Below are 26,375 nucleotides of genomic sequence, written 5' to 3'. Positions count from 1 at the left end.
CACATGTATATTTATCACGGCACTGTTCACAATAGCAAAGACTTGAAACCAACCCAAATGCCCATCAATGATAGACTGGATAAAGAAAATATGGCATATATACACCATGGAATACTATGCAGCCATAAAAAAGGATGAGTTCATGTCCTTTTCAGGGACATGGATGAAGCAGGAAGCCATCATTCTCAGCCAACTAATACAAGAACGGAAAACTAAACACCACATGTTTGCACTCATAAATGGGAGTTGAACAATGAGAACATATGGACACAGGGGAACATGACGACTGGGGCCTGTTGGGGACTGGGGGGCTAGAGGAGGAATAGCATTAGGAGAAATGCCTAATGTAGATGACAGGTTGATGAGTGCAGCAAACCACCATGGCACATGTATACAGGTTACTTCCCGGCCTCTCCATAGGGGGAAATATCCTTGACCACTTTCGGTGCTCATCCTCAAAGATATTTAGAAATACTAAAAAGTCACTGCCCTCTGTCCTTACTGCTGAGTTTCCAGATGATTTTCTCCTATCTTTTTAAGCATTTGCATTTCAGGCATTTGCTGGAGTCCATGACACTGTGTGTCCAGCATGACCAGCGAATCTTGTTACTCTTGTGACGTCTGTGCACATATCTGTTGACTCCTCTGTAATCCTGCCTGGTACCTTTACCCGGGATGTTTGTTTTTCATGGTTTCCAGTTCGTGGCCTCATCTGGTGTCTCGTTGACCTGGCTGGGTAAAACTGTATTCAGGGCATTTGTAATTAAGGCTTTGGAGGACACTTGATCAGATGCTTTCATGGATTTCTGATGCTGCACAGGTGCTGGATTTCATCTGTCGGCTCATTTTGTGAAAAGGATGTTGTGTTTTCAAGGGAATATTTGTTTTGTAGCAACCTGTTTACCCATGTTATATTTTCCTAAAAGTTCTTCATCTTATGAGCTCTTCTCAGAATCATCTGGGTTTTATGTAGAGCTTTGTAAACGTCTTTGTTCTCAGCTCATACCCTTTCCAGCACTGTGTGTTCATCCAACACTGCCCCCTTCCTCGCACCCAGGCCTCAGACTGGACAGGACTCCCTGTGACCTGCTGGCGTTGGCTCTCACGGGAGATGGGTCCATCCTGCACCCTGTGGTCAGATCTCCCCCATCACCTGTGGGATTTGGGCCACTGGCCAGTGGACATGCCGCCTTCTAAGCTGGATGTCGTAAGAGAAGCCCCGACCTCCCCAGTAGCTGTGTGGGGTGTTTTCTCTGCAGCAGGGCACTAGCAAAGCACCTGGCTGTGCTGAGGACGCAGGAGGAGCAGCGAGAGGAACCGGGGGGCCATCGTGGCATGGGTTGCCTCCTTGTCCCCTCTAGGTGTCACGCTGGGAAAGGTTTTTCCACAAAGTGCTGTCCATTTAATCGGTATTTTAGGTGTTCGTGGTTGGATGCTGCTTTCTGCCTTGGATATTTTGAGTTGGACGGGAATTATTAAACACAGCAACAACTTTAGCACATGGAGGTAGATTCTGACTCGAACACTTCACTCAGTGTTGCAGGAAATGCTTTCAGCCATAATTACACTGCGTGCTTCAGAAGCTGATCTTCCCGCCTGGACAGGTTGTCCTTTCTGCACGTGTTCGCTGTGTTTTGATGATGGGTCAGCACGCTCTAACGGTCTGCGCTGAGAAGACCCCATCACACAATGGGGAGGCTATCCTATTATTGTTACTCATCTTAACATTGTTCAGTGTAGAGTCTGATGGAATCTGCAGGGGTGCTGTTTATAGATGTGTTGAAGTGTCACCGTGCCACTGATTTCAGGTTAAAATAGAATGTGGACATCTTTTTACGATAGTTTTTAATTACTCGGCTAGTTTGTGTTGCTGTGTCTTGCCGTGCAGTCCACAGTCTGACGTCTTTGTGGTCCCCGTGTTTCCCTCCTGCTCGTGTTACCCCATCCTGTGGGTCAGCTGTGAGGAAACCACTCTCCGTCCTTGTCTGGAGTGGCCTCGAGCTGGGTGTGCTGGTCTCCTTGTGGGCTAAAGTGTTCTTCGGTTACTGTTTTCTCTGTTTTTTGACCAAATTTAGCAGACTTGTGTATGGTGCAAACACTTTTAAAAATGTCTTTTGCTTTTATGAAAAAAGCACCTGTGTTACTTTAAGATGAACCTTTCCTGTGTCTCCATCCTTCCCCAAACGATTGCTCTGTGTTAGAAACTGGGTGGTGTGTGTGCTTCATGGCCTCATTCCATCAAGCACTGTAACCTCTGATTGCAAAAGTGACTATGCTGAAGGCAAAAAACTTTGCAAATGTTGAAAAGAATGAACAAAAAACGATATATTGTTTTCTTGTCGTTCTGAAATGACTACTCTTAATATTTTGATGTAGTTCTTTCAATTCTTTTTAAGTAAAGTTGCTTCTAACACAAGCACTTTAATTGATCAAATTATATTCAGGAAATAAGGAGAAAGTAAAAAGAATATCCAGTTTGGGGCAAAAAGGAAGACGACATAGAAAGAGGCTGTAAAACCCCCTGCAATGTGAAAAGCTGGGTTGCGGTGGTTGTGGTTTTGTTTTTAGCACGAGAGACCATGTGATTCTTCTGGGCACTGAAGGGCAATAGGATAATATCCTATGTGTGTTCTGGTGGCCGTATAGTGGCCAGTCCCATGTCCTCTTTCGAAGCAGAGAAAGCATGAGGTTTGAGGTAGTGGTTTGGTAACTTTTGGAAAGTCTGTTTGTAGGACTGCATTGCAGAGATTAGGTCAGTCTGAATTAGAATTGAATGATCCGTTCAGGCCACAGGAGCTTTCTACACTGGGTATGCGCCTGTTCTGGATGTGGTGTAGAAGGAACAGGACTGGGACGGTTTTTTGCTTCACCAGTCACCGCCCACAGGCAGGGGCTGGGGAGCCCAGGGTGCTGCAGAGATGGGCTTCCAGGCTCCCGCCCTGGCCCTGAGGAGGTTACCGGCTGAATTTAGACGATGCCGTTATTGAGACATAGACGGTATATTTTATACCCACACATGTGGACACATACATAGATGTGTGCACATACATATGTGTACGTATCCGTGTGTGTATAACATACGTGTACATATCCGTGTGTGCATAGACCGTGTGTGACAGAACCGCCTGGCTTTTGTGCTGTTTCCTTAATCTTCTCATTCGCCTCAGTTGAAACAAGACGTGTTCCTTGTTGGAGGTGAATGGTTTCTTTCTTCCAGACCAGTCATAGAAATGCCTGCAGTTGGCCGGGCGCAGTGGCTCAAGCCTGTAATCCCAGCACTTTGGGAGGCCGAGACGGGCGGATCACGAGGTCGGGAGATCGAGACCATCCTGGCTAACACGGTGAAATTCCATCTCTACTAAAAAATACAAAAAACTAGCCGGGCGAGGTGGCGGCGCCTGTAGTCCCAGCTACTCGGGAGGCTGAGGCAGGAGAATGGCGGGAACCCAGGAGGCGGAGCTTGCAGTGAGCTGAGATCCGGCCACAGCACTCCAGCCTGGGCGACAGAGCGAGACTCAGTCTCAAAAAAAAAAGAAAAAAAAAGAAATGCCTGCAGTTATCACTGTTTGTTGTCTCTCGGGGAGGAAGTGTCTGTTCCAAGGCTGCTGGTTGGCCTGTCGTCACCCTGGGGGTCTTGGTGTGGGTCACGGGAGCTGTGGCTGCTCACGCCTGGAGCTCTGTCTCTCGCTGCCGCGCTGGTAGACAGCTGGTCACCAACAAAGTGTGTGTCCCAGTGGCCTTTGAGAAGAACCCTCTGCATCGTCTTTATACAAGGTCCTTTTTCTTTTCAATGTCAACATCGTGTCTTCCAGCCAAGCCATATGTTCTTGCAGAAACAGGAAGTGTGGTCCAAGTGAGAACTGAGGGAATTCATCTGTAACTGCTATCAGTTTTTATACAGTTGAGCCATTGTAATTTATGCATAAACATGTTAAATCTGTAGCAGTGAGTCACGGTGCCAGACCCTCACAAATGCCGAGTGTCTACGTGGGACCTCTCTCCTGTCGGGTCCACGTCACAAGAAGAAAAGTCGCTCAAATGCAGCACGGAGTGGACATGAATCTCCGAAACGTCCGTGCATCAGAGCGACTGCTTTCCCATTTGCCGGTCTCCCCATTTGAGGTTGTGAGATTCCCGTTCCGAGGCTCCCTCAATTTCCTAGCACCCATTTCACTCCTTCGTGGAGATAGCAGACTCACACTGATACCTTGTTCTCAGATTTTTCGCAAGAATTGTCCGGCTCACTCACTCCTTAGCCTGGGGTAACCCACATACCACTTTTCTCTTTAAAATACTCACCTTTCAGGACTCTTGATAAATTATTTAAGAGTAGGAAGGTACCATGACTTTGGCCACAGCAGTATTATGTATAATGTGCAAGTGAGTGCCTTGAGAGCCATGGTTGCTAAAAACAAATTTTCTCAGAAGAGAAGAATGTAAACAGTTCTTTACCCTGACCATGGTGTGATCCTGAGTATTGACGGGGTGAGTGGGTGCTGCCGCCCCACTGTGTGTGATCCTGAGTATCGCTGGGGTGAGTGGGTCCTGCCGCCCTACTGTGTATGATCCTGAGTATTGTCAGGGTGAGTGGATCCTGCTGCCCCACTGTGTGTGATCCTGAGTATCGACGGGGTGAGTGGGTCCTGCTGCCCCACTGTGTGATCCTGAGTATTGTCAGGGTGAGTGGATCCTGCTGCCCCACTGTGTGTGATCCTGAGTATCGACGGGGTGAGTGGGTCCTGCTGCCCCACTGTGTGATCCTGAGTATCGATGGGGTGAGTGGGTCCTGCCGCCCCACTGTGTGTGATCCTGAGTATCGACGGGGTGAGTGGGTCCTGCTGCCCCACTGTGTGTGACAAGCCCTTTGTTTCTGGCCCGGAAATGTGCCGGCTCCGTCAGTGCATTGGGCTGGGTGCTGGCTCCCTTGTTAGTTTGCATGCGAGGCAAAATCTCACGCCTTTCACTCTTGTTGACATACAGATGCTGAAGCTTTTAACAAATTCTTACTAAATCAAACCCAGAAATATGTAAAAGGGATAAGAATACCATGAACACTTAGAGTTTGTTCTCGTGATCTGTAGTTTTGCGTTGCACATTTGGCTCATCATTGAAAAATCAATGTAAATCACCACATTAGCAAAAAATAAAGCAGAAAACCCATTTATTTTATCCTCTCGGTGGACACTGGAAAACATCTGTTGAAATTTAATAGTCCTTATACGAATTTCCTACCACATCAGGAACAGAAGGGAACTTTCTCCATTTGATAAAGGCCACTCCTGAAAAGCAAGAGCTGACCCCCCTCCTCGGTGGTGGCAGCCGGGGAGCTCTGCCCACAGTCTGGGGTGTCGAGAGCATGGCCATTCTCCGTGGTTCAGGTTCCCATGGCACGCACTGGGGCCCTCGTCCGTGAAGTGAGTCAGGAGAACTAAAAGGCATAAAGACTTGGAAGCAGGGAGATGCTTGATGTACAGAAAACACAGGGCCTTATTCAGAACATTTTAGGAAATGTACAAACAACCAGAAATGGTGTGAATTTTGCAAGCATGCAAGATGGACTCTTCGCAACAGATGTATACAGATGCCCAGTGGCCCGTGAAAGGTGCTCACCAGGGAGTCATTGGGTGAGTACAACTTAAACCCACGAGGTTCCCCTTCACAAGAGTGGAGAGGGAGGACAGTAGCAGGTGCTGGTGAAGAGATGACAGGCTGGATCTCAGACTGATGGAGACTTAAAACGGCACAGCCGCTTTTGCAAACAGTGTGGCAGTTTTTTTTTAATGTGTACACTTACCATATGGCCCAGCAGGTATGCTGTAGACGTTCACCAAGGAAAGATGAAAATGTGTGTCCTTGTAGAAGAATGCACATTATCTCCAGAGTAAATTGTCATAGCCAAGAACTGGGAACAACATAAATCTCATCTGGAGAAACATGAGCAAATTCTGATATATTCATACATTGTCCTAGTTCCCATCGGGAAAAACGTACAAAATACTGAAACCAGAACACAACAGGGATGAGTTCCAGGAGCCTTGAATTGAGCCGAGAGTGAACACCACGCCGTGGAGTCCATGTGACGATGGAGAATCTATGTGAGTCTCGGGCGATGGAAGCGCGCCAAGAACACTCCTCCAGAATGAACAGTGGCTGTCTCTTGAGGGCCAGGATTGACTGGGAGGGGACGTGTGGGAACTTTGAGGCAAAAGGTTTGATTAGGGTAATAGATTTCCGTTTATCGAAATGCACCAAGTGTACTTAAGGTCTGAACATTTCGCTGTGTATACTTTGTACTCCCTCCCTCTCAAAAAAAAAAAAAAATGAAAAAACTATTACAAATGAACACTGAACTCTACTTGATAGGTTTTTCACAGTGGTATTAGCAATTCTGAAAGCATTTCTGTATCTCCAGGCTTAAGCAAATAAGCTTAATAAAGTAGTGAATATATTGAGTGTTACAGGAGCCAGGTTTCTTGGTAAGAGAGGTAGAAATAAGAAAAGGCCAAAGCCTGGAATGGATCATGTGGGATTGGGTTGCGGCAGGAGGTACCAGTATGAGCTGGTGTCTCCCGACAGATGTAGACAGGGATAGAAGTGCCTGTGGATGGGTGTGGGTGCACATGCGTGTACATGCGTGTTGTGTGTTCTGTTTGCCGGCAATGCCCAGCAGCACCTGGTGCCCAGTCTTAGCTTCCAAACACCGTTCTTCACTAGGAGCCCTAGTCCAAGGGCTGGGGAATCCGGTGTCACATCTGGAACCAGTTAAGCAACAAAACAAACCGTTATAACTACGAATTATAGCCCACCAAGCCAGACTCCATGAGTACATATGTACATAGGTAAATGAATGCTGAAAGATAGAATAATTATTTTTCAGTGAATATGGAAGATCTAATAATTTAGAAGGAATGACAGGAAATCAGTGGATGCTAAAACTAGTAGTGTGACGAATTGATGGAAAACAGAATATGCACATAGTGTCAGGGTGTCTCCTCCCAAATCTTAATTTCAACGTGAGAAGTAGCATCTTTGCTTTGGAGGCACGTAAGCACCACCTTCACTGAGTTGCCGATGTTAACATTGTCACAGGACAGACTTCTGCGGTGTCCCTGCTAAAATGCATACTCTTGAGTCTTGTCTGGAAGATACCAAAATAAAGGACAAGCTGTAAAATAACTGACCTGTATTCTTTAACATTTCCAATTTCAGGAAACACAAAACCTGAGAAACTTGGATGCTGGACGGGTAAAAATCACATGACAAATCAATTCATGATCCTGGATTGGATCTTCAAATAGGAGGACAAAGTAAAAAAATTATGGAGACAGTTGACACCATTGAAAGTGAACTTTGTATATGACAGTTAAATTTCCCGATCTTGAGGAAAATGAATGTGAGAGCATATCCTTGTGTTGAGGAAATACATTGAAACATTTAGGTATGGAAGGACATAGTATCTGAAATTTATTTTCATTTGACTTAGAAAATTCATGGGGGAGGGGGGAAAGCAGTGTGATGTAAGGTAGAAGAAGTTGGGCCTAAGTTGAGCCTGGTAAGTTACGTGGGAATTCGCTACGCTGGTCTTGCAGTTTTTCCGTGTATTTGAAATTACATCCAAAAATTTTAAAACGGAGAATATGCAAAACAAAAAGCGATTTGTGGAAGTAAGTGGACTGTCACCTCATTGATCCCTTCAGTTTTTGGCCATGAGCCAAGTCAGTCACCTAGTGGTTTTTGACCTGGGAATTAGAAATAGTGGCCAGATGACCAGGCTCTTTATCTAGTTAGGGAGAGAAGTGTGTACAAAGGCTGACCAAGACCAAGCAGTGCAATGAGCTGCTTGTGGGCGTGATGCGGCAGGTCTGGGTCCTGTCTCAGGTGGCAGCGCGGGGGGTTTAAGCCGGAGAGCCACGTCCGATTCCCTTTCCGTGGGATCATTCTCGCAGCTTCAGAGAAAACTGCCCCGTCCTGGGGACCCACTCCCCCGACCCGTCTTCACTCAACACTGGCCATTTTTGGTGGTGGTGGTTTTAATTCTGCTAACACCGTTCTCACTCACAGTGTAGGGCCTTTGAGTGGGTTTTTGCCTGTGTCTCGAAGATTCTCGTCTTGACAGCGGGTATGCTTCATTCCTGTTGTTCTGATTCTGTGTTAAGGTTCTTCCCTGGCTTCACAGTTTGGAGTTGCTGCTGCGTCTGTCTCTGCTTTAATTCTCTACTCCGTCTGTCACCTGTCTCATCCCTTAACAAGTGGCCTGCATGAGATGCCATGAGACTGTCTGCCTTATCACCACTGCGTCCCCAGCCCATAGGGACTTACAGAAGAGGCATTCGGTGAATGTGTGGAATTAATGTAATGGGTTAATAGCCACAAAATGTCTTAATGGTTGTGTTAGTCCATTTTCACGCTGATATAAGACATACCCGAAACTGGGAAGAAAAAGATTTAGTTGGCCTTGCAGTTCCGCATGGCTGGGGAGGCCTCAGAATCATGCCGGGAGGCGAAAGGCACTTCTTACATGTCAGCAGCAAGAGAAAACGAGGTAGAAGCAAAAGCAGAAACCCCTGATAAACCATCAGATCTCATGAGACTTATTCACTATCACAAGAATAGCACAGGAAAGTCAGGCCCCAGTGATTCAATTACCTCTCCCTAAGTCCCTCCCACAACACATGGGGATTCTGGGACGTAAAATTCAAGTTGATATTTGGGTGGGGACACAGCCAAACCTTATCCATAGCCAACACAGTCCTGGCCCATGGCTGGTGTTGAGCTGAGCTGCGACCGTGGCTGTGTGAGTTGGGGTGCGAGGCGTGCACACGCCTCTCAGCGGTACAGTGAAAGGATTTGGAGGCTCAAACGTGTGACCTACGAAGAATCTCCAAAGATCAAGGTCCATTCACCCTAAAAAGAAAAATATCAGCACAGTTTACAGCCAGTGTTTGCTTGTGGATATGGATTCTGCAGTAATAAAATGAATAATTAAAAGTCTGTGAATAATGTTAATGTCTTTACTGGAATTGTAAACACTGATTTTCTTTCCTCGCCCACCCATCTGTTGGTGAGTTTCAGAAGGTGGATGAACCGTGCTGCGGGGACAGAGAGGAGGGTGCATCTTGGCCTCTGGGACTTCAGCTGAGCACTGAGTGACTGAGCTCTCTCCGTTTCAGACGTCCACACGGAAGCTGTCCAGGCGGCTCTGGCCAAACACAAAGAGCGGAAGATGGCGGTGCCTATGCCTTCCAAACGCAGGTCCCTGGTCGTGCAGACCTCCATGGACGCCTACACCCCTCCAGGTAAGGGACACGCTCCCGGACGCTGCCTCCTGAACGCGCTGGGTGCCTCAGAATTGACCACTAGCCCAGCAGTCGGGTTTTTGCCTTCAAAATCATGGTGCAGAAATGCAGATTTTGTGAACCAGAAGTCCAAAAACAGTGTATGAGTTAAACATGGAAGGAAAAGTAACATTATGTATCTGTATAAATATACATTTTTAACTTTACATCAAGACTCATACATATGATACATACCAGTAAAATCTCACACAATTTTATTCATTTAATTCTTTGTAAGGAAAAGGGAAGAGTTTGTAGTCCTCTGGTTGGAATTGGACTTTTCTTATTAGGCTGGTGCATGTGTGTTCTCAAATCTTCAGACAAGTGTGCTATATTGTTGGATTGTTTTAGAACGAGCGAATTGGACAGTTTAGGTAGCTACCCGAATCAGGTCATAAACTTTGCCTGCAAGGTGCCAGATAGTATTTTAGTTCCTGCAGGCCATAAGGTCTCTCACAACCACTCAACTCTGCCCTCTGCCATGGGCGATAGCAAGTGCGTATGGTTGTGTACCAATAAAACTTTATTTACAAGAACAGCAGACCAGATTTGGTGCACAGACCTGCCAACCCCTGATCTAAATTACCGAAGGTAATAACCGGTTTATATTTCTGTTATATAATACTGCTTGTATTTAATCTTGAATTTTACATAACTACCCAAATTCTCTATTTTCTCTGCCCAAATAATTATAAACTACATTTCATGATCTTCACACCCAAGTAAAGCAGAAAGTTTAGTTATCCAGATACTTGTTAGAGACATGGATTGAACCTACGGTATTTGGTGTTTAGTTTCTGTGATTTTGATTCCAACATTATTCATGCCGTTGTTGCAAGCTTGTCTTCTCAAAGGACCTGAATCACCTTACATCCCACGTTGAAGCTACATATCACTTTAAATGACACCGTGTTTTTCCTCCACTACAAGAGAAACTTAAGGTACAATATGAATAGTTGAAAATGTACAACATTTTTGGGAGTATTTTTACTTTTGAAGTTTAGCTTAGTCTTGGCAAGCAGTGAGACAGAAGGATGTGCTTCAGATCAGAGCTGAGGTCAAGCGTATGCCGACATTATTCCAAGCAGCTCCTGAGTTTCACCTTTATGTACCTTTACAAATGAAGGCACTGAAATTTATAGGATAGAACTTAAAGAGTGCATCGTTTTGGGTTTTCGTTGCTTTTTGTTTTAAGACAAGGTCTTGCTCTGTCACCAGGGTTGGAATTCATCATGATCACAGCTCTTGGCTCACTGCAGCTGTGACCACCTGGGCTCACGCGGTCCTCCCACTTCAGCCTCAAGCAGCTGGGACCACAGGTGCTCGCCACCACACCCAGCTAAGTTTTAAGTGTTTGTAGAGACAGGGTGTTCCTATGTTGTTTTTGTTTTCCATTTACACATAACGTGTTCTTCATCTAAAGAACGCAGTGCCAGCCAGGCAAGGGAGTGAATGCCGTGCTAGCAAGGTTGTTGGCAAAGGAGCCCTTTCTGCCTACGTGCTCCCTTGGGCTCCTCCCTTTCTTTATTTTAATATTAAGCCACAGCACATAATTAAGGGCTCGGCACGGTAGCTCATGCCTATAACTCCAGCACTTTGGGAGTCTAGGGCAGGTGTATGGCTTGAGCTCAAGGGTTCAAGGCCAGCCTGGAAAATATGGCAAAATGTACAGAAATGCCTTTGGTACATTTTGTCTCCACCAAAAGTACAAAAAATTAGCTGGGCCTGGTGGTGTACACCTGTAGTCCCAGCTACTTGGGAGGCTGAGGTGGGAGAAGCACTTGAGCCCAGGAGGCAGAGGTTGCTGTCAGCTGAGATGGCACCACTGCACTCTAGCCTGGGCAACAGAGCAAGACCCCCATCTCAATTAGAAAAAAATAATGATGATAAATAGAGACTCTTTAAAAATGATTAGGCCAGGCATGGTGGCTCATGCCTCTAACCTGAGCACTTTGGGAAGCCAAGGCTGCTTGAGTCCCAGTGTTTGAGACTAGCCTGGGCAACTTCCAAACCCCATCCCTACAGAAAATACAGAAATCAGTCAGGCATGGTGGTGTGTGCCTGTGGTCCCAGCTGCTCAGGAGGCTGGGGTGGGAGGATCACTTGGGCCCAGGGAGGTTGAGGCTGCAGTGAGCCATGATCGTGCCACTGCACTCCAGCCTGGGCAACAGAGCAAGACCCTATCTCAAAAAATAATATGCTTAATCCTGTTTGTTTAGTTTATGGTTATAATTTGCCAAAACTTATAATTTGGTAAAAAAATTGTATGTGTTCTTTGTGTAACTAACAACATGGACGTTAAAAGGATAACCCACTTGAAATATTTTAAACCACATTTTTGGCACTAACCAGTATTTAAGGCAACAGGCATTTTTCTTGACCACTTTTTGTAAGAGAAATGATGACTTTGAAATGGAAGAAGCAGTGCAGTTATTTGCTTATTTCTCGTATTGAATCCAACTGCTGAGAAATGTTACTGGGTCATGTGTGATGAATAACCTCACCGTACAGATGTCTGCAAAATATAAAAGAAAATTATTTGAAATGTTATTTTTGTGAAGTATTTGGATTTGACTAGCATTTTTATATAAACCATAAAGCATCCTTTGTAAATTTTCATCAGGAGTCCTTGTGATATCACATGGGGCAGTTTTGTACAATCATAAATGTCAATATCATAAAAATTTTTTACTCCCAGCCTATTTTGTGCTTAGTGGTAGTTTGCATGTTTATTACCGTACTTACTTGAACAAAGTCTTAGCTGCATTTTCTTACCTATTTTTTTTGGTTGTTGGTAACAGTGGTTAGATCTTACTGAGTTTCATTGCCCTTCAGAGAATGTTCTTGAAGTTTATCTTCTATGAAATGACTGGCTGCTGACCTGGATCCTAGTTTCTGGAGAAACTCTCATTAGGATTGTCGCACGGCTAATATTCTACGGGTGAAGCTTTCCTTTAGTTTTCAAATGTAAAGATATAAGAATAATTGGCCAAAACTACTTCTAGCCATGATGAGAGAACAGGGACCCCAATCACACATCTGCCGTAAACAACTGTAAAACTGCACAAAGCGAATGAGATGGCTGTTTTTAGTCTGTGAGCACAGCTGTGCCAGCCAGAACCTGAGGGCCGGAGAATGAATGAGACGCACCCACAGTACACTTCCTGCAGACCGTGGCACCGAGAGCTCAGGTGTGGGCGGAGCATATCACCGTACCACATCCAGGAGGTGGAGATTGGCGAGAGCTCAGATATGGGTGGACCATATCACCCTGCCACGTCCGGGAGAGGGAGATTGGAGAGAGCTCAGGTGTGGGCGGAGCATGGCCACCCTACCACGTCCAGGAAGCGGAGATCGGAGTGAGTGCAGGATTGGAGCTCTCCACAGATCCACACCAGCAGCGAATCAATCCAAGCCTGCCCATGGTCACAATGACCCAGCAGTGCCTGTGCTACCTGCTAAAACAAGAGCTGGAAAGCTTCAGAGGAAGGTTAGGGATCCTGAGCATGCTCAATATGTTACCCACAATGTGTAACATTCAGCAAATAATCACTGCATACACAGAAACAGGAGGTAGAATCTGTGATCAAGAAAAAGGCAGTGAAAAGTGCACACACATGCAGGATGGTCTCTGTCACTCACCACATGCGGCAGCTGAGCACATGAAGTGCGCCCGGACAAGTGGGTTTGCTGCATGAAAGACATGCCAGTTAATATAAAAAATAGAAAATATTGTATTTGTATTTTTTTTTTTTTTTGAGATGGAGTCTTGCTGTGTCCCCCAGGCTGGAGTGCAGTGGTGTGATCTTGGCTCACTGCAAGCTCCGCCTCCCGGGTTCCCGCCATTCTCCTGCCTCAGCCTCCCAAGTAGCTGGGACTACAGGTGCCCGCCACCACGCCTGGCTAATTTTTTGTATTTTCAGTAGAAATGGGGTTTCACCATGTTAGCCAGGATGGTCTTGATCTCCTGACCTCGTGATCCACCCGCCTTGGCCTCCCAAAGTGCTGGGATTACAGATGTGAGCCACCACACCCGGCTTATTTGTGTTTCTTATTGAAAGTATAGTATGAGCATTTTGAGTTAAAAATATACTAGTAAAATTAATTGTACCTGTTTATATGAGGCTACAAGGAAGGTTTAAAGTTCTATAACAGGATTCTCATAATTCTGTTGGAAAGTGCCAGTCTAGATGTCTGATACAGCAGAAGACCAAGTTTTTAAATCTACAATTATAAATATTTAGGGAATCAAATTACAACATGTCGAAGAATGAAAATATTTTAATTCTTGAGCCAGAGGGAAGGGAAGACACTTTTTACTATAATGGAGTTGGGGAATTTCAGGTTCCGTACATGATAATCTTGAGAATTGTCACTCCCTCCTCACAGGTAAAAAGCTGAGCAAACTGAAAAATCAGCAGCTCTTCTTAAACCTGCAAGAAACCTGAGGTCACAGGCAAGCCACTGTCTGTAGATTGGCTGGACAGGTAAAGCGGAGAATCACCATACACTAGAGCACAATGCTCCAAGGAACCCACGGTGGGATTGGAAACCCTGAACTGGAATTGACAAATTGCTGCAGTGAGGTGTGGCCACGTCTGAGAGTTAAAACCTCCGGGAGGCCTGTGCATATGGGTCTCATGCTTTTTGTGAATTGTATCATCAGAAGCTCAACCAGGTTCTCGAAGTACACATCAGAGAAAAATCCCCTCATACTTACTACAGGGGAAAGAGAATAGGAATCATTTTTCAATATGTAGGTGCACTCTTTACTAGGTCTACCTTCCAGAGAAGCTAGTTAACTAGGGACTAACCTGGTGGGATTTTATCAGAGCCTTCTGACCTGGGGGGAAGGGAAATACCCAACTCCAACCTCCAGAACTGAAAAGCAAAAAAGAACAGAGTATCCAAGCACTATGAGACTTCCACAGAGGCATAAAATATGCATAACGGTAATACAAGGGTGAAGAAAGAGGAACAGAAGAACTATTTGTAACAGTAATAGCTGAATTTCCTCAGATTAATGCCAGACATCAAACCATAGATCCAGGAAGCTCAAGAAACACCAAGAAGGATAAATGTGAAAACAACAATGACAAAAACAAAACAAAAATAAACTATCTTGGGCATATAATCTTCAAACTATGGTGAATCAAAGATTAAAAAACAACAAAGAAACCAGAGTACTCTCCTTCCCTATGGAGGATCAAAGATAAGAATTATATTCAACTTCCCCTCAACCATGAAAGCAAGAAGTGGAGTGAAATATTTAAACTATTGAGAGGAAAAAAATTCCATTAACCTAGAAGTCTATACTCTGTGAAATTATCTTTTAAAAGTGAAGGAAAAGTAAAGACCTTCTCAGACAAAAATTGCAAAATTTGTTGCCGGTAGACCTGCCTTGCAAAAAATGTTCAAAGTTCTTTAGAGAAAATAGTAGAGGTCAGTAACTCAGCTGTGCATAAAGAAAGGAAGAGCACAGTCTGTTTACAGGGTCTCACACCTGTCATCCTAACATTCTGGGAGGCCAAGATGGGAGAACTGCTGGAGGCCGTTAGTTGAGACCAGCTTGGGCAATGTAGTGTGACTCTGTCTCATTAAAAAAAAAAAAAAAAAAAAGCCAAACCTGGTGGCCGACACCTATAGTGCCAACTACTTTGAGAGGCTGAGATGGGTCACTTGAGTCCAGGAATCCCGTTCAAGGCTGCAGTGAGCTATAATGATGCTATTCCACTCCAGCCTGGGCAACAGAGCAAGACCTTGTCTGTTTAAAAAATAGAAAAACAGAAGGCATCAAAGAAGAAACAGTGAAGGTAGAAGAAAAACTTTTATTTTTATTAATAGATCTAACATAACCATTCATAATAGCGACAGTATATTTGATTATATGCTTATGTATATATCATATACACACACTTAAATATAAGTGAAATGAATGACAGCAGTGATACACAAGGGATGGGAGAAAGCAATTAGGAATTAGGATTTTGTTATTATAGTGTGCTTGCAATATCAAGAAACCAGTGTAGTGTCATTGGAAAGTGGACTTGGGTTACTTGTAAATTTATATTGCAAATTCCAAGGCAGCCACTTAAAAAAAAAAGTAACCGATATGCTAAGAAAGGAAAGAAAATAAATCATAGAAAATGCTCAATTAAGACCACAAGAAAAAAAAGTGAAAGACGAAAACGAATAAGGGCAACAAATAGAAAATAGTAACAATATGGTAGATGTTAATTCAACTATATCATTACTTTCAATGTCAGTCCAAATGTACCCAACTATATATTGTCCATAAGAAATCCACTTTAGATATAAAGACATATATATGGATCAATCAACAGTAAAGGGATGGAAAAAGATAGAAATGTTAACACTAATTTTTTTTTGTGCGCAATGGCCTGATCTCATCTCACTGCAACCTCCACCTCCACCTCCCAGGTTCAAGTGATTCTCCCGCCTCAGCCTCCCGAGTAGCTGGGATTACAGGCATATGTCATCATGCCCAGGTAATTTATTTCTATTTTTGTACAGATGGGGTTTCACCATGTTGGCCAGGCCGGTCTTGAACTCCTGACCTCAGGTGATCATCCTGCCTTGGCCTCCTAAAGTGCTGGGATTACAGGCATGAGCCACCGTACCTGGCCAACACTAATTTTGAAAAATGGAAGTGGTGATATTAATTTCAGACAGAGTAGGCTTTTTACATCAAGGAAAGTTTCCAGAGATGACTATTACATAATAAAGTGGTTAATTCTCCAAGAAGATGTAACAATCCTTAAATGTATTTTTGCTAACAAAGCATCAGAATGCCAAAGCAAAAACTGATCAACTTCAAGGAGAAATAATTAACCCACTATTATAGTTGGAGATTTTAACACCCGTTTATCAGAAATGGACCAATTCAGTAGCCAGAAAATCAGTAAGGACAAAATTGAAATCAACATCCTCAGTCAACTGTATATAACTGACGTTTATAGACTATTTCCTCCAACAACAGTAGAATACAGAACATTCACCAAAATATACCACGTTTTAGTCCATAAAACACACCTTGACAAATTTAAAAGAATAGGAAACAAGTATGTTCTCAACCACAGTAAAGTAGAAATCAATAACAGATGACTGGAAAATATATTAGGATATTAAACAATACACTTATAAATAATACATTGTTCAAGGAAGAAATCTGAAGATTTCTTTGAAATTTTGAAGTAAATGAAAATGAAAACTTGTTAAAATTTGTGAGATGCAATGAGAGTAATGTTTATAGGGAAATTTATAGATTTAAATGCATATGTTAAAAAAAAGATCTAAAATCAATAAGCTTCCACCTTCGAAAACTAGAAAAAGAACATCAAATTAAATTCTAAGCAGGAGACAAATAGCAGAAATCAATACATTGAAAACAGAAAATCAGTAGAGGAAATCAGTGAAACCAAAAGCTGGTTCTTTGAGAGAAAATCTATAAGCCTCTAACAAGAAAAAGAAATACAGCAGATAAATTACCAATATCAGAAATGAAATAAGGGGCATAACTACAGATCCCATGGACATTAAAAGGATAATAAATATTATGAACAACTCTATGGCCACAAATTTGATAACGTGGATGAAATGAACCAATTTCTTTAAAGACAGAATCTGTCAAAATTTGAGCAGGAAGAAACGATCTGTATAGGCCTATATCTGTTAAATTGAATCAGTGGTTAATAACCTTTCAAAACAGGAAGTGCCAGGCCCAGATGGGTTCACTGGTGAATTCTAACAAACATCTAAGAAGAAATTATACCAATTATCTACAATCTCTTTCAGAACGTAGAAGCTGAGGAATACTTCTTAACTCATTCTATGGAGCCAGCGTCATTTTAATACCAAATACCATTTTAATAACAAAATATTACAAGAAAACTACAGAACATCTCTCATGAACATAGATGCAATAATCTTCAATAAAATATTAGCAAATTAAATCTAACAATGTAAAAAAAAAAAATTGTGCACCAAAACCACATGGACTTTCACATATCCAAAGCTGGTTTAACATTAAAAAACCAATTAACATAATTCATCACATTAACAGGCTAAGAAAAAGAAAAAAGCATTTGACAAAATCTAACACTCATAATAAAAGCTCCCAGCACGCTAGGAACAGAGGTGACCTTCCTCAACCTGATCAAGAATATGGACCAAAAAAACCTATTGTTAACATCATACCCAATTGTGAGAAACTAGAATCTTTCCCACTAAGATCCAGAAAGGGGATCAGGAAAAACAAGGATGTCTGCTCTTACCACTTCTTTACAACATTGTACTAGAAGTCCTAGCTAATGCAATTATGACAAGAAAAATAAAATATATATTCATTGGAAAGATAAACTTAGTTCATAAATGGCATGTTTGCCTATGTAGAAGATCCAAAAGAATTGAGTTTAATGTACAAAAGTTCACTGAATGTCCTGTTTACCAGCAAAGAACAAGTAGAATTTGAAATTAAAAACTGGCTCATGTTCGTAATTCCAGCACTTTGGGAGGCCAAGGCAGGTGGATCACTTGAGGTCAAGAGTTCGAGACTAGCCTGGCCAACATGGCAAAACCCCATCTCTACTAAAAATAACAATAAAAACCATTTCCAGTAGCACTTCCCAAAATGAAATACTTAGGCATAAAATCTAACAAAATATGTTCAAGACTTTATGAGGAAAACTACAAAACTCATTCACAGGAAAACTAAATGGACAGGTAGTTCATCTTCATGGATAGGTACACTGAATATTGTCAAGATGTTTTCCTTACAATGCAATCCCAACCAAAATCCCAACAAGTTTTTTTTTGTTTTTGTTTTTAATATCAAACTGATTCAAAAGTTTATTTGGAGAGACAAAGGCCCAGAACAGCCACTTCAGTATTAGATGAATAAAGTTGAAGACTGGCAATATCCAACTTCAAGACTTAGTATAAATCGACAACAGTAATCAAGACTGTGGTATTGGTGAAAGAACAAACAAAAGGATCAGTGGGACAGAATGGAGAGCCCAGTAACAAAATATAGTCAACTAAACTTTGACAGAGGAACAAAGGCAATATAGTGAAGCAAATACAGTATTTTTAACAAATGTGGTACTGGAACAACTGGACATCCACATGCAAAGAAAAACATAAACCTAGACACAGACCTTACATCTTTCAAAAAAATTAAAACAGATCACACAACCGCTGTCCTCATTAGTATAGTGGTGAAGTATTCCTGCCTGCCAAAATAGATGACAGATCTAAACGTAAAGTGCAAAACTATAGAATTCATAGAAGATAAGGTAAAATCTAAGTGACTTGGGTTTGGTAATAACTTTTTAGATCTGACACCAAAGGTGCAATGTGTGACATAATTGATAAGCTGGACTCTAATAAAATTAACATTTTCTGCTATGTCAAAGACTCTTAAAGTAATTAAAATACAAGCCACACACAGGGAGAGGATGTTTGCAAAAGACATAAATGATAACTTTTATTTGAAATATACAAGGATTGGGAGGCCGAGACGGGTGGATCACGAGGTCAGGAGATCGAGACCATCCTGGCTAATACGGTGAAACCCCATCTCTACTAAAAATACAAAAAACAAAACAAAACAAAAAACTAGCCAGGCGAGGTGGCGGCGCCTGTAGTCCCAGCTACTCAGGAGGCTGAGGCAGGAGAATGGCGTAAACCTGGGAGGTGGAGCTTGCAGTGAGCTGAGATCCGGCCACTGCACTCCAGCCTGGGTGACAGAGCGAGACTCCGTCTCAAAAAAAAAAAAAAATATATATATATATATATATATATATACAAGGAGCTCTTAAAAGTCAACAATAACAACAACCTGATTAAAATATAGGGGCCGGCCAAGTGTGATTGCATGTGTCTGCAGGCTCAGCTACTCGGGAGGCTGAGGCGGGAGCATCACTTCAGTTCAGGAGCTCTGATTGTTGAGTTATGCCTCTCAGGTGTCCACACTAAGTTCAGTGTCAACCCAGTGACCTCCTGGGAGGGGTACCAGCTTAAGTTAGAAATGGAGCAGGTCCGAATTCCTATGCTGATCAGTAGTGGGATTGCGCCTGTGAATTCCACTCCCGACTAGGCAACATTGTGAGATGCTGTCTTTAAAAAATGATTAAGTAAAACATGGGTCAAAGACTAAACAGATGCCTCATCTAAGAAGATATAAAGATGGCAAATCAACTTATAAAATGATGCTTTACATCATGTGTCATAGAGAAATGCAGATTAAAGCAACAGATATCACTACACCAGAATCCAAAACACTATCAACACCAAAGCCTGTGAAGATGTGGAGCTGTGGAGCTGTGGGAATTCTCTCTCATTCATTGCGGGTCTTAATGCAAAATAGAACAGCCTTTAGGAAGACAGATTGGTGGTTTCTTACAAAACTAAATATACTCTTACCATATGATAAAGCAATTACACTCCTTGGCATTTGCTCAAAAGAGTTGAAAACTTATGTCTACACACAAAGCCTGCACGTAGATATTTAGAGCAGCTTTATTCATAATTGCCAAAACTTGGAAGCAACCAAAATGCCCGTCAGTAGGTGAATGTATAAGTGAGCTGTGGTACATCCAGACAATGGGATATTATTTGAGGCTGAAAATAAATGAGCTATCCATAAAAAGACACGGAGGAAACTTGAAGGGCATATTGCTAAGTGAAAGAAGCAATTTGAAAAGGTGGTTGTATGATTCCAGCTTTACGACATCCTGGAAAAGGCAAGACTATGGAGACTGTAAGACGATCAGTGGTTGCCAGGGGCCAGGGGGAGGCAGGGATGAATAGGCAGAGCAGGAGAATTTTTAGTGTCAGGTGATCTCTGTGCGATACTGTAATGGTGGATACATGTTATGCATTTGTCCAGAGCCATATATTGTACAACACCAAGAATGAACCCTGATGTGAATGATGGAGTTGAGTGGTAATGATGTTTCGCTGTAGAAGTATCAGTTGTGACAAATGTACCAGTCTGGTAGGCAATGTCGATGATAGGAGATGCTGTGCATATGTAGGGTATACATGAGACATCACTATAAAGCTGGAAATATGACACTGAGATGAAATTTCGCTGATGGGCTTGAAGTCTGTGAGCTCGAAGAGAGATGAAAAGGAATTAACCAAAGTGAAGCCCAGAGAAACCAAAATTAAAGAAAAGCCAACAGAACCTGAAGCTTCTGTGATATGTTAATATACTTGTAATACAAGAAGGAAAAGAGAAGTGCAGGAGCTTTTGAAAAAATGAGTCAAAATTTTCTCAGATTGATGTCAAACACCTGTGTCCGGCCCCGAGCAGTTCAGTGAACTCCAAGCAGAACAAGTATAACAAGAATCACATCCACATTCATGATAGCCAAAGTACTGAAATCCCAAGATGAAGAGGAGATCCTGAAAGGACTCAGAAGAAAAAGACACGTTACACACCAGAGAAGCATTTGAACAACGCGTGACTTCTGTGAAGATACAGTGGAGACCAGAAGACCATGGAAAGACATTTTTTAAAGCACTAAAAGCAGGAGAAAGGCCTGTCAACTCGTATCCAGGGAAAATCTCCTTTATAAACAGGGGTGAAACAACACATTCCCAAATATGAAAGCTGAGAGAATGTGTTATCAGCAGAACCACACTATAAACGTGCTAAAGAATGTACTTGGCTGATGGCAAAGGATATCAGATGAAAGGTTAGCTCTACGAAAAAGAACCCTGGAAATCATAACTGCGCTCTAAATTTTCTAGAATATAAAATCATAGAATATTTTACTCTATGATTTTATGGTTTTTGGTTTTTTAATGATCTTATAATTTTATGATATAAAATCATACAATGTACACAATTCTCTATGCCTCCTTTACCTGTTTTGAAGTCCTTGCTGTACCATGTACCAGTAGTTTATTCCTTATTATTTATTTATATTCTATTAGATAGATATGACACATTCTGTTTATTCATTTACCAGTAGGTTGTTTCCAGTATTAAGCTGCCATTGACATTTATGTATATATCTTTGTGTATGCATATAATTTCCTTTATCTTAAGTGGATGCCAAGTAGCATGATTGAGTCTTATTGTAAGTTTAGGTTTAGCTTTTTAAAAACTGCCAAATTATTTACAAAATAACTGCACCATTTCACACTTCCACCAGCAGCATATGCGCATCCCAGTTTCTCCACATCATCACCAGCAATAGTTACTGTTATTTTTATTTGTGCCATTCTAATTGATGTGAAATGGTATATCATTGTGTATTTACTTTGCAACAATGAATGACGCTAAGCATTTTTAACGTGCTTATTAGCTTTTAATGTGCTAATTTCTATTCATAGCCATTTGTATATTTTGGCAAAATGTTCAGATGTTTTGCTTATGTTTTAAATGGGTTGGTTGTCGTCTTATGGGTTATAGGTGCCTTATACAATCTGAATATAAGACTTTTACAGATGTAAAGTTTCTCAGTGAAAGAACAAACTATTATGTAGCAGACAGAATAATGCCCTTCCCCCAAGATACCCAGGTCCTATTCCCCAGAACTTATGAACCTGTTGCCTTAAGTGGAAAAAGGGATTTTGCAGCTGATTAATTTGATTAAGATCTTGAGATGGGACCATTATCCTGGGTTAAGTGGGTAGACCCGCTGTAATCAAGAAGGTCCTTACAAGAGAAAAGAACTGGAGACTGGAGTTGATGCACTTTAAAGATGAAGAGGGGCCATGAGTCAGGGACACAGGTGGCCTCTAGAAGTTGGGAAAGGCAAAGAAGTGGATTCTCCTTTGAAGCCTCCAGAAGGAACGTAGCTCTGCTGACACTTAGATTTTACACTTCTGACTTCTCCATCAGTAGGATAATAGACTCATGTCTTATTATAAGCCACTAAGATCAAAGTAATTTGTTACATTAGCTATAGGGAGATAATCATCTTTTAAAACTTAATAGTTTTCTATTTTAATGAAGTCCATTTTACTAATTTTTATGGATTGTGTTTTTGGAAGTTTTAGAAGTCTCATGGCCTTACTGTTCTTTCATTTAGGTCTGTGATCCATTTGGAGTTAATTTTTGTGTGTGCAGTAGAGATCTAAGTGGGATTTTTGTTGTTTGGTTTGGTTTGGGGGATTTTTGCCCCCACGCTTTTTCTTTTTGGTGTGTAGGTACCCAGTTGCCACAGCAACATTTGTTGAAAAAACAAAACTACCTTTCTCTTACTGAATTGTCTTGAGACCTTTGTCAAAAATAAATTAACCATAAATATCAGGCTTTATTTCTGGGTTTAATTCTGTTCCTTTGATGTATACGTCTATTTTTGTGCTAATACTACTGCCTTAATTACTGTGACTTTATGTAAAGTTTTGAAATCAGATAGTGAAGTCTTCCAACTTTGTTTTCCTTTTTCAAAATTATTTTGGCTATTGTAGGTCCTTTGTATTTCCAGATAAAATTGAGAGTAAGCTTTCCATTTCACACACAGCCTTCTGGGATTTTATTAGGCAGTGCCTTGAATTAATGGAACGGTTTGGGAAGAATTGCTGTCTTGATAATACTGAGTTTTCCAATTCTCGATGGTGAATCTATCTCCATTTATTTAGTTTACATTTATTTGGATCTTTAATTTCTCTTAGTAATGTTTTATAGTTGTCATTGTACACATTTTGTACCTTTTTGTTAGAAGTTCAGCTGAGTGTTTTATGCTTTTGATGCTATTGTGAATGGAACTATTTTCTTAATTTTGTTTTCAGGTTGTTTATTGCTAGTATATGTATATCTTTGTCTTATGTCCTGTGACCTCATCAAACTTTTTTTTTTAGTAATGCAAAACATTTTTTATATACTTCTTGCCATTTTCTACATCCCAAGGTAATGTCATCTATGAATTAAGACACTTTTATTCCTTCCTTTCTAATCTGGATGTCTTCATTACTAAACTTGTTAATTTATTTCACCAGCTAGAACCTGCCAGATAATCTTGAATAAAAGTGGCAAGAGGGGACATCTTTGTCTTGTTCTCCATCTTAGGGAAAATGCATTCTATTGTTTACTATTAAATACAATATTAGCTGTGGCTTTTCACGAATGTACTTTAACAGGTTGAGGAAATTGCCTTCTATTCCTGTTTTGTTGAGTTTTGTTATCTTGAATTTGTCAGTACTTTTCTATGTCTCCTAAGGTTAACATGCGGTTCTACTCCGTAATTCTATATGGTGTACGACATTAATGCACTTTTGAATGTTAAATCAACCTGACTTCCTGTCCCCATGGTGTATAATTCTAGTCACCACTGGTCATGCTGTATCATCCATTTCATATGCTGCTTGTTTGGTTTGCTGCTATTCTGTTGAGTGTCTATATCACATTATTCTGCAGGTTTCTTGGAAAAGGTAGGTGGGAGTGGGGAATGAAAGATTGTAAAGAGTTGTGAGAAGACGTTCTGGGAAGATGGTTGTGCTCCATATGGACACCTGGTTATGTACCTTTCTCAAAAGTCTCAAGGCTGTGTCAGTTTTACTTTTATTTTTATATAAATTGTGTAAGTTTTCTTAAAAGGCAGGGTGGGCCAGGCACAGTGGCTCACGCCTATAATCCCAGCACTTTGGGAGGCCGAGGCAGGTGGATCATGAGGTCAGGAGATTGAGACCAGCCTGGACAACATGGTGAAACCCCATTTCCACTAAAAATACAAAAATGAGCCAGGCATGGTGGCACATGCCTGTAATCTCAGCTACTTGGGAGGCTGAGGCAGGAGAATCGCTTGAGCCCGGGAGAGGTTACCGTGAGCTGAGATCGCGCCACTGCACTCCACCCTGGGCAACAGAGCAAGACTCTGTCTCGAAAAGAAAAAAAAAAAGGTAATAGAGAATTTTCAGGCTCCTAATATTGTTGCTTTTCTAACAAGTAAACTTTTAAAAAAAATTCCCAGACAGCATAAGTCATGTGACAGTGGTAATAAGTGTCAATATCGTTTGCTATTATTGTCTTTTAAAAAGCAAACCCGTGTCTTAAGATTATTTGCTGTGACTCCTCCTCTCACCCAATGCTCTGGAGCTGCTCACCTGAGCCGGCGTCTCCCATCACTCACCTGTAGGTAGGATTCTGAGTGTCATTCTTACATTGAAGTTTAACAAATACACCAGCAATTTATTCCCAAAAACCTTGGTACTGCATGAAAAAGTATTAAATGAAAAATGTTCTCGTGAATTATAGTGAAAAAATAGATGTATTTTATCATAATCCAAGATATCCAATTTGTACAGATAGAAAAACCGATAATGAGAATGTATAAGAAACGAATACTGTAAAGGTGAATAGATTTGAGTGTAAAATGTAACATGAGGGTTTGCTGTGTGCCCCAGAGGAAAACGGGGAGGTGGAGAGGCTGCTCCATGTGAGGCACATTCTGCTTTCTCTCCTGTTACCATCATCAGCATCTTGATCCTTAGAGAGCTGCATGGGTATCGAACACGCTGACGTAGAAATCCATCACCCTCATGGGTATCGAACACACCGACACAGAAATCACCTGCATGGGTATCTAACACACTGATGTAGAAATAAATCAGCTGTATGGGTAACTAACACACAGACGCAGAAATCACCTGCATGGGTATCTAACACACCGATGTAGAAATAAATCGGCGGTATGGGTAACTAACACACAGATGCAAAAATCACCTGCATGGGTATCTAACACACACACCAACGTAGAAATAAATCAGAGCCCAGAAGAGCATCTCAGGACTAACCGGGGCTAAACATAGTCACACTGAGACTCCTGAGAGCCGCACAGGCCCTCCGCCTCCCCTTGCCCTCTCACTTTCTGACTGACACAAGAAAACACTTGGTTTCTTCCCAAACTGCTGTGTAGAGGAAATGTGTCAGTATCAAACATCTTATAGCATGTTTGTTTAAAGTGTTTTGGAAGAAAAATTCATTATGCTAAAATAAATGGTTCATTATCTGAAAAGTGGTTTAACTTCTCAAGAGTGTCTACGGCAAAAAGTCATTGAACAACTGTTCAGACTTGTGTGAAGTAAATCTGTGGCGAGGGACTGAGATTGTGGTGCATGTTTTTGCTGCAATATGAAGCAAATTGCCTTTCTTCTTACAGATACCTCTTCTGGCTCCGAAGATGAAGGCTCAGTGCAGGGGGACTCCCAGGGCACCCCGACCTCCAGCCAGGGCAGCATCAACATGGAGCACTGGATCAGCCAGGCCATCCACGGCTCCACCACGTCCACCACCTCCTCGTCCTCCACGCAGAGCGGGGGCAGCGGGGCTGCCCACAGGCTGGCGGATGTCATGGCCCAGACCCACATAGGTGAGCACGCTTCAGTGTCTTTCTGTGCCTGTTGTCTAAATGCCTTTGTGTGTGCACGTTTTCCTCTGTTTGCATCGTGGCTGTGGAATCCCTTAGTGGAAAGAGCGCAGAGCCCCTCTGGCCTCTGGGGTGCTTTGGTTGGATTGTTTCTGGAAGATGCTTTACTGCTTTTCTCATGCCCAGGTTCCTCCCACAGCTGGAATTCCAGGGGCCTTGTTACTGGGGAAACCCGCAGCCATATCCGAATTCCAGGGGCCTTCTGTTTATAAGTCCTTTCGTGTTCCTGGGGAATCCTGCAGCCATATCCGCTTCCATCTTTTCTTCTCACTTATGCTTCTGCGTGAAACCCTAACAGTCCCAGTCAACAGGACAGGGTTTTAAAGTGTGCTCCTCCTGACCACGGGAGTCATTTAAGAAAACGAGGGCTTTAAGCACGGCCGCTTTACGCTGCTGTCTGCCACAGGTGTTCAGATTTCTTGGACGTGGCGCACTGTTTTGTGTAGGTTCTGTGACAAGGGAGATCCTCTGTATTAGAAAAAGAACGAAGTTAGGATCACTGCTCCACAACGTTTGAAGATGCCGTGGAAAAGGAGTGAAGTGAGAATTACTAGAGGTAGAGTCGACGTGTGGGGGAGCCATGATGAGCCTCGCGTTGCTCTGCCTTTGAATGGTTCAGGAGTAAATGTTTTCCATC

The 26,375-nt window shown here is 42.2% G+C and overlaps 1 protein-coding gene across 2 annotated transcripts in view; it reads left to right on the top strand.

The window, feature by feature from the left end:
- The window catches only part of DIP2C (disco interacting protein 2 homolog C), a 368,414-nt gene that overhangs the window by 209,157 nt on the left and 132,882 nt on the right, over positions 1-26,375 (top strand). For both annotated transcript variants that reach the window (XM_025396905.1, XM_025396903.1), the window contains 2 exons: positions 9,171-9,296; positions 25,472-25,681. In XM_025396905.1, coding sequence (XP_025252690.1) covers positions 9,171-9,296; positions 25,472-25,681 — 336 coding nt within the window. The remainder of the gene's footprint in view (positions 1-9,170; positions 9,297-25,471; positions 25,682-26,375) is intronic.

Source organism: Theropithecus gelada, chromosome 9 (assembly GCF_003255815.1).
Source record: "Theropithecus gelada isolate Dixy chromosome 9, Tgel_1.0, whole genome shotgun sequence".
NCBI classification, from domain to species: domain Eukaryota; kingdom Metazoa; phylum Chordata; class Mammalia; order Primates; family Cercopithecidae; genus Theropithecus; species Theropithecus gelada.
Note: the sequence above shows the minus strand (reverse complement) of the source record. Positions and strands in the feature narration are given on the sequence as shown.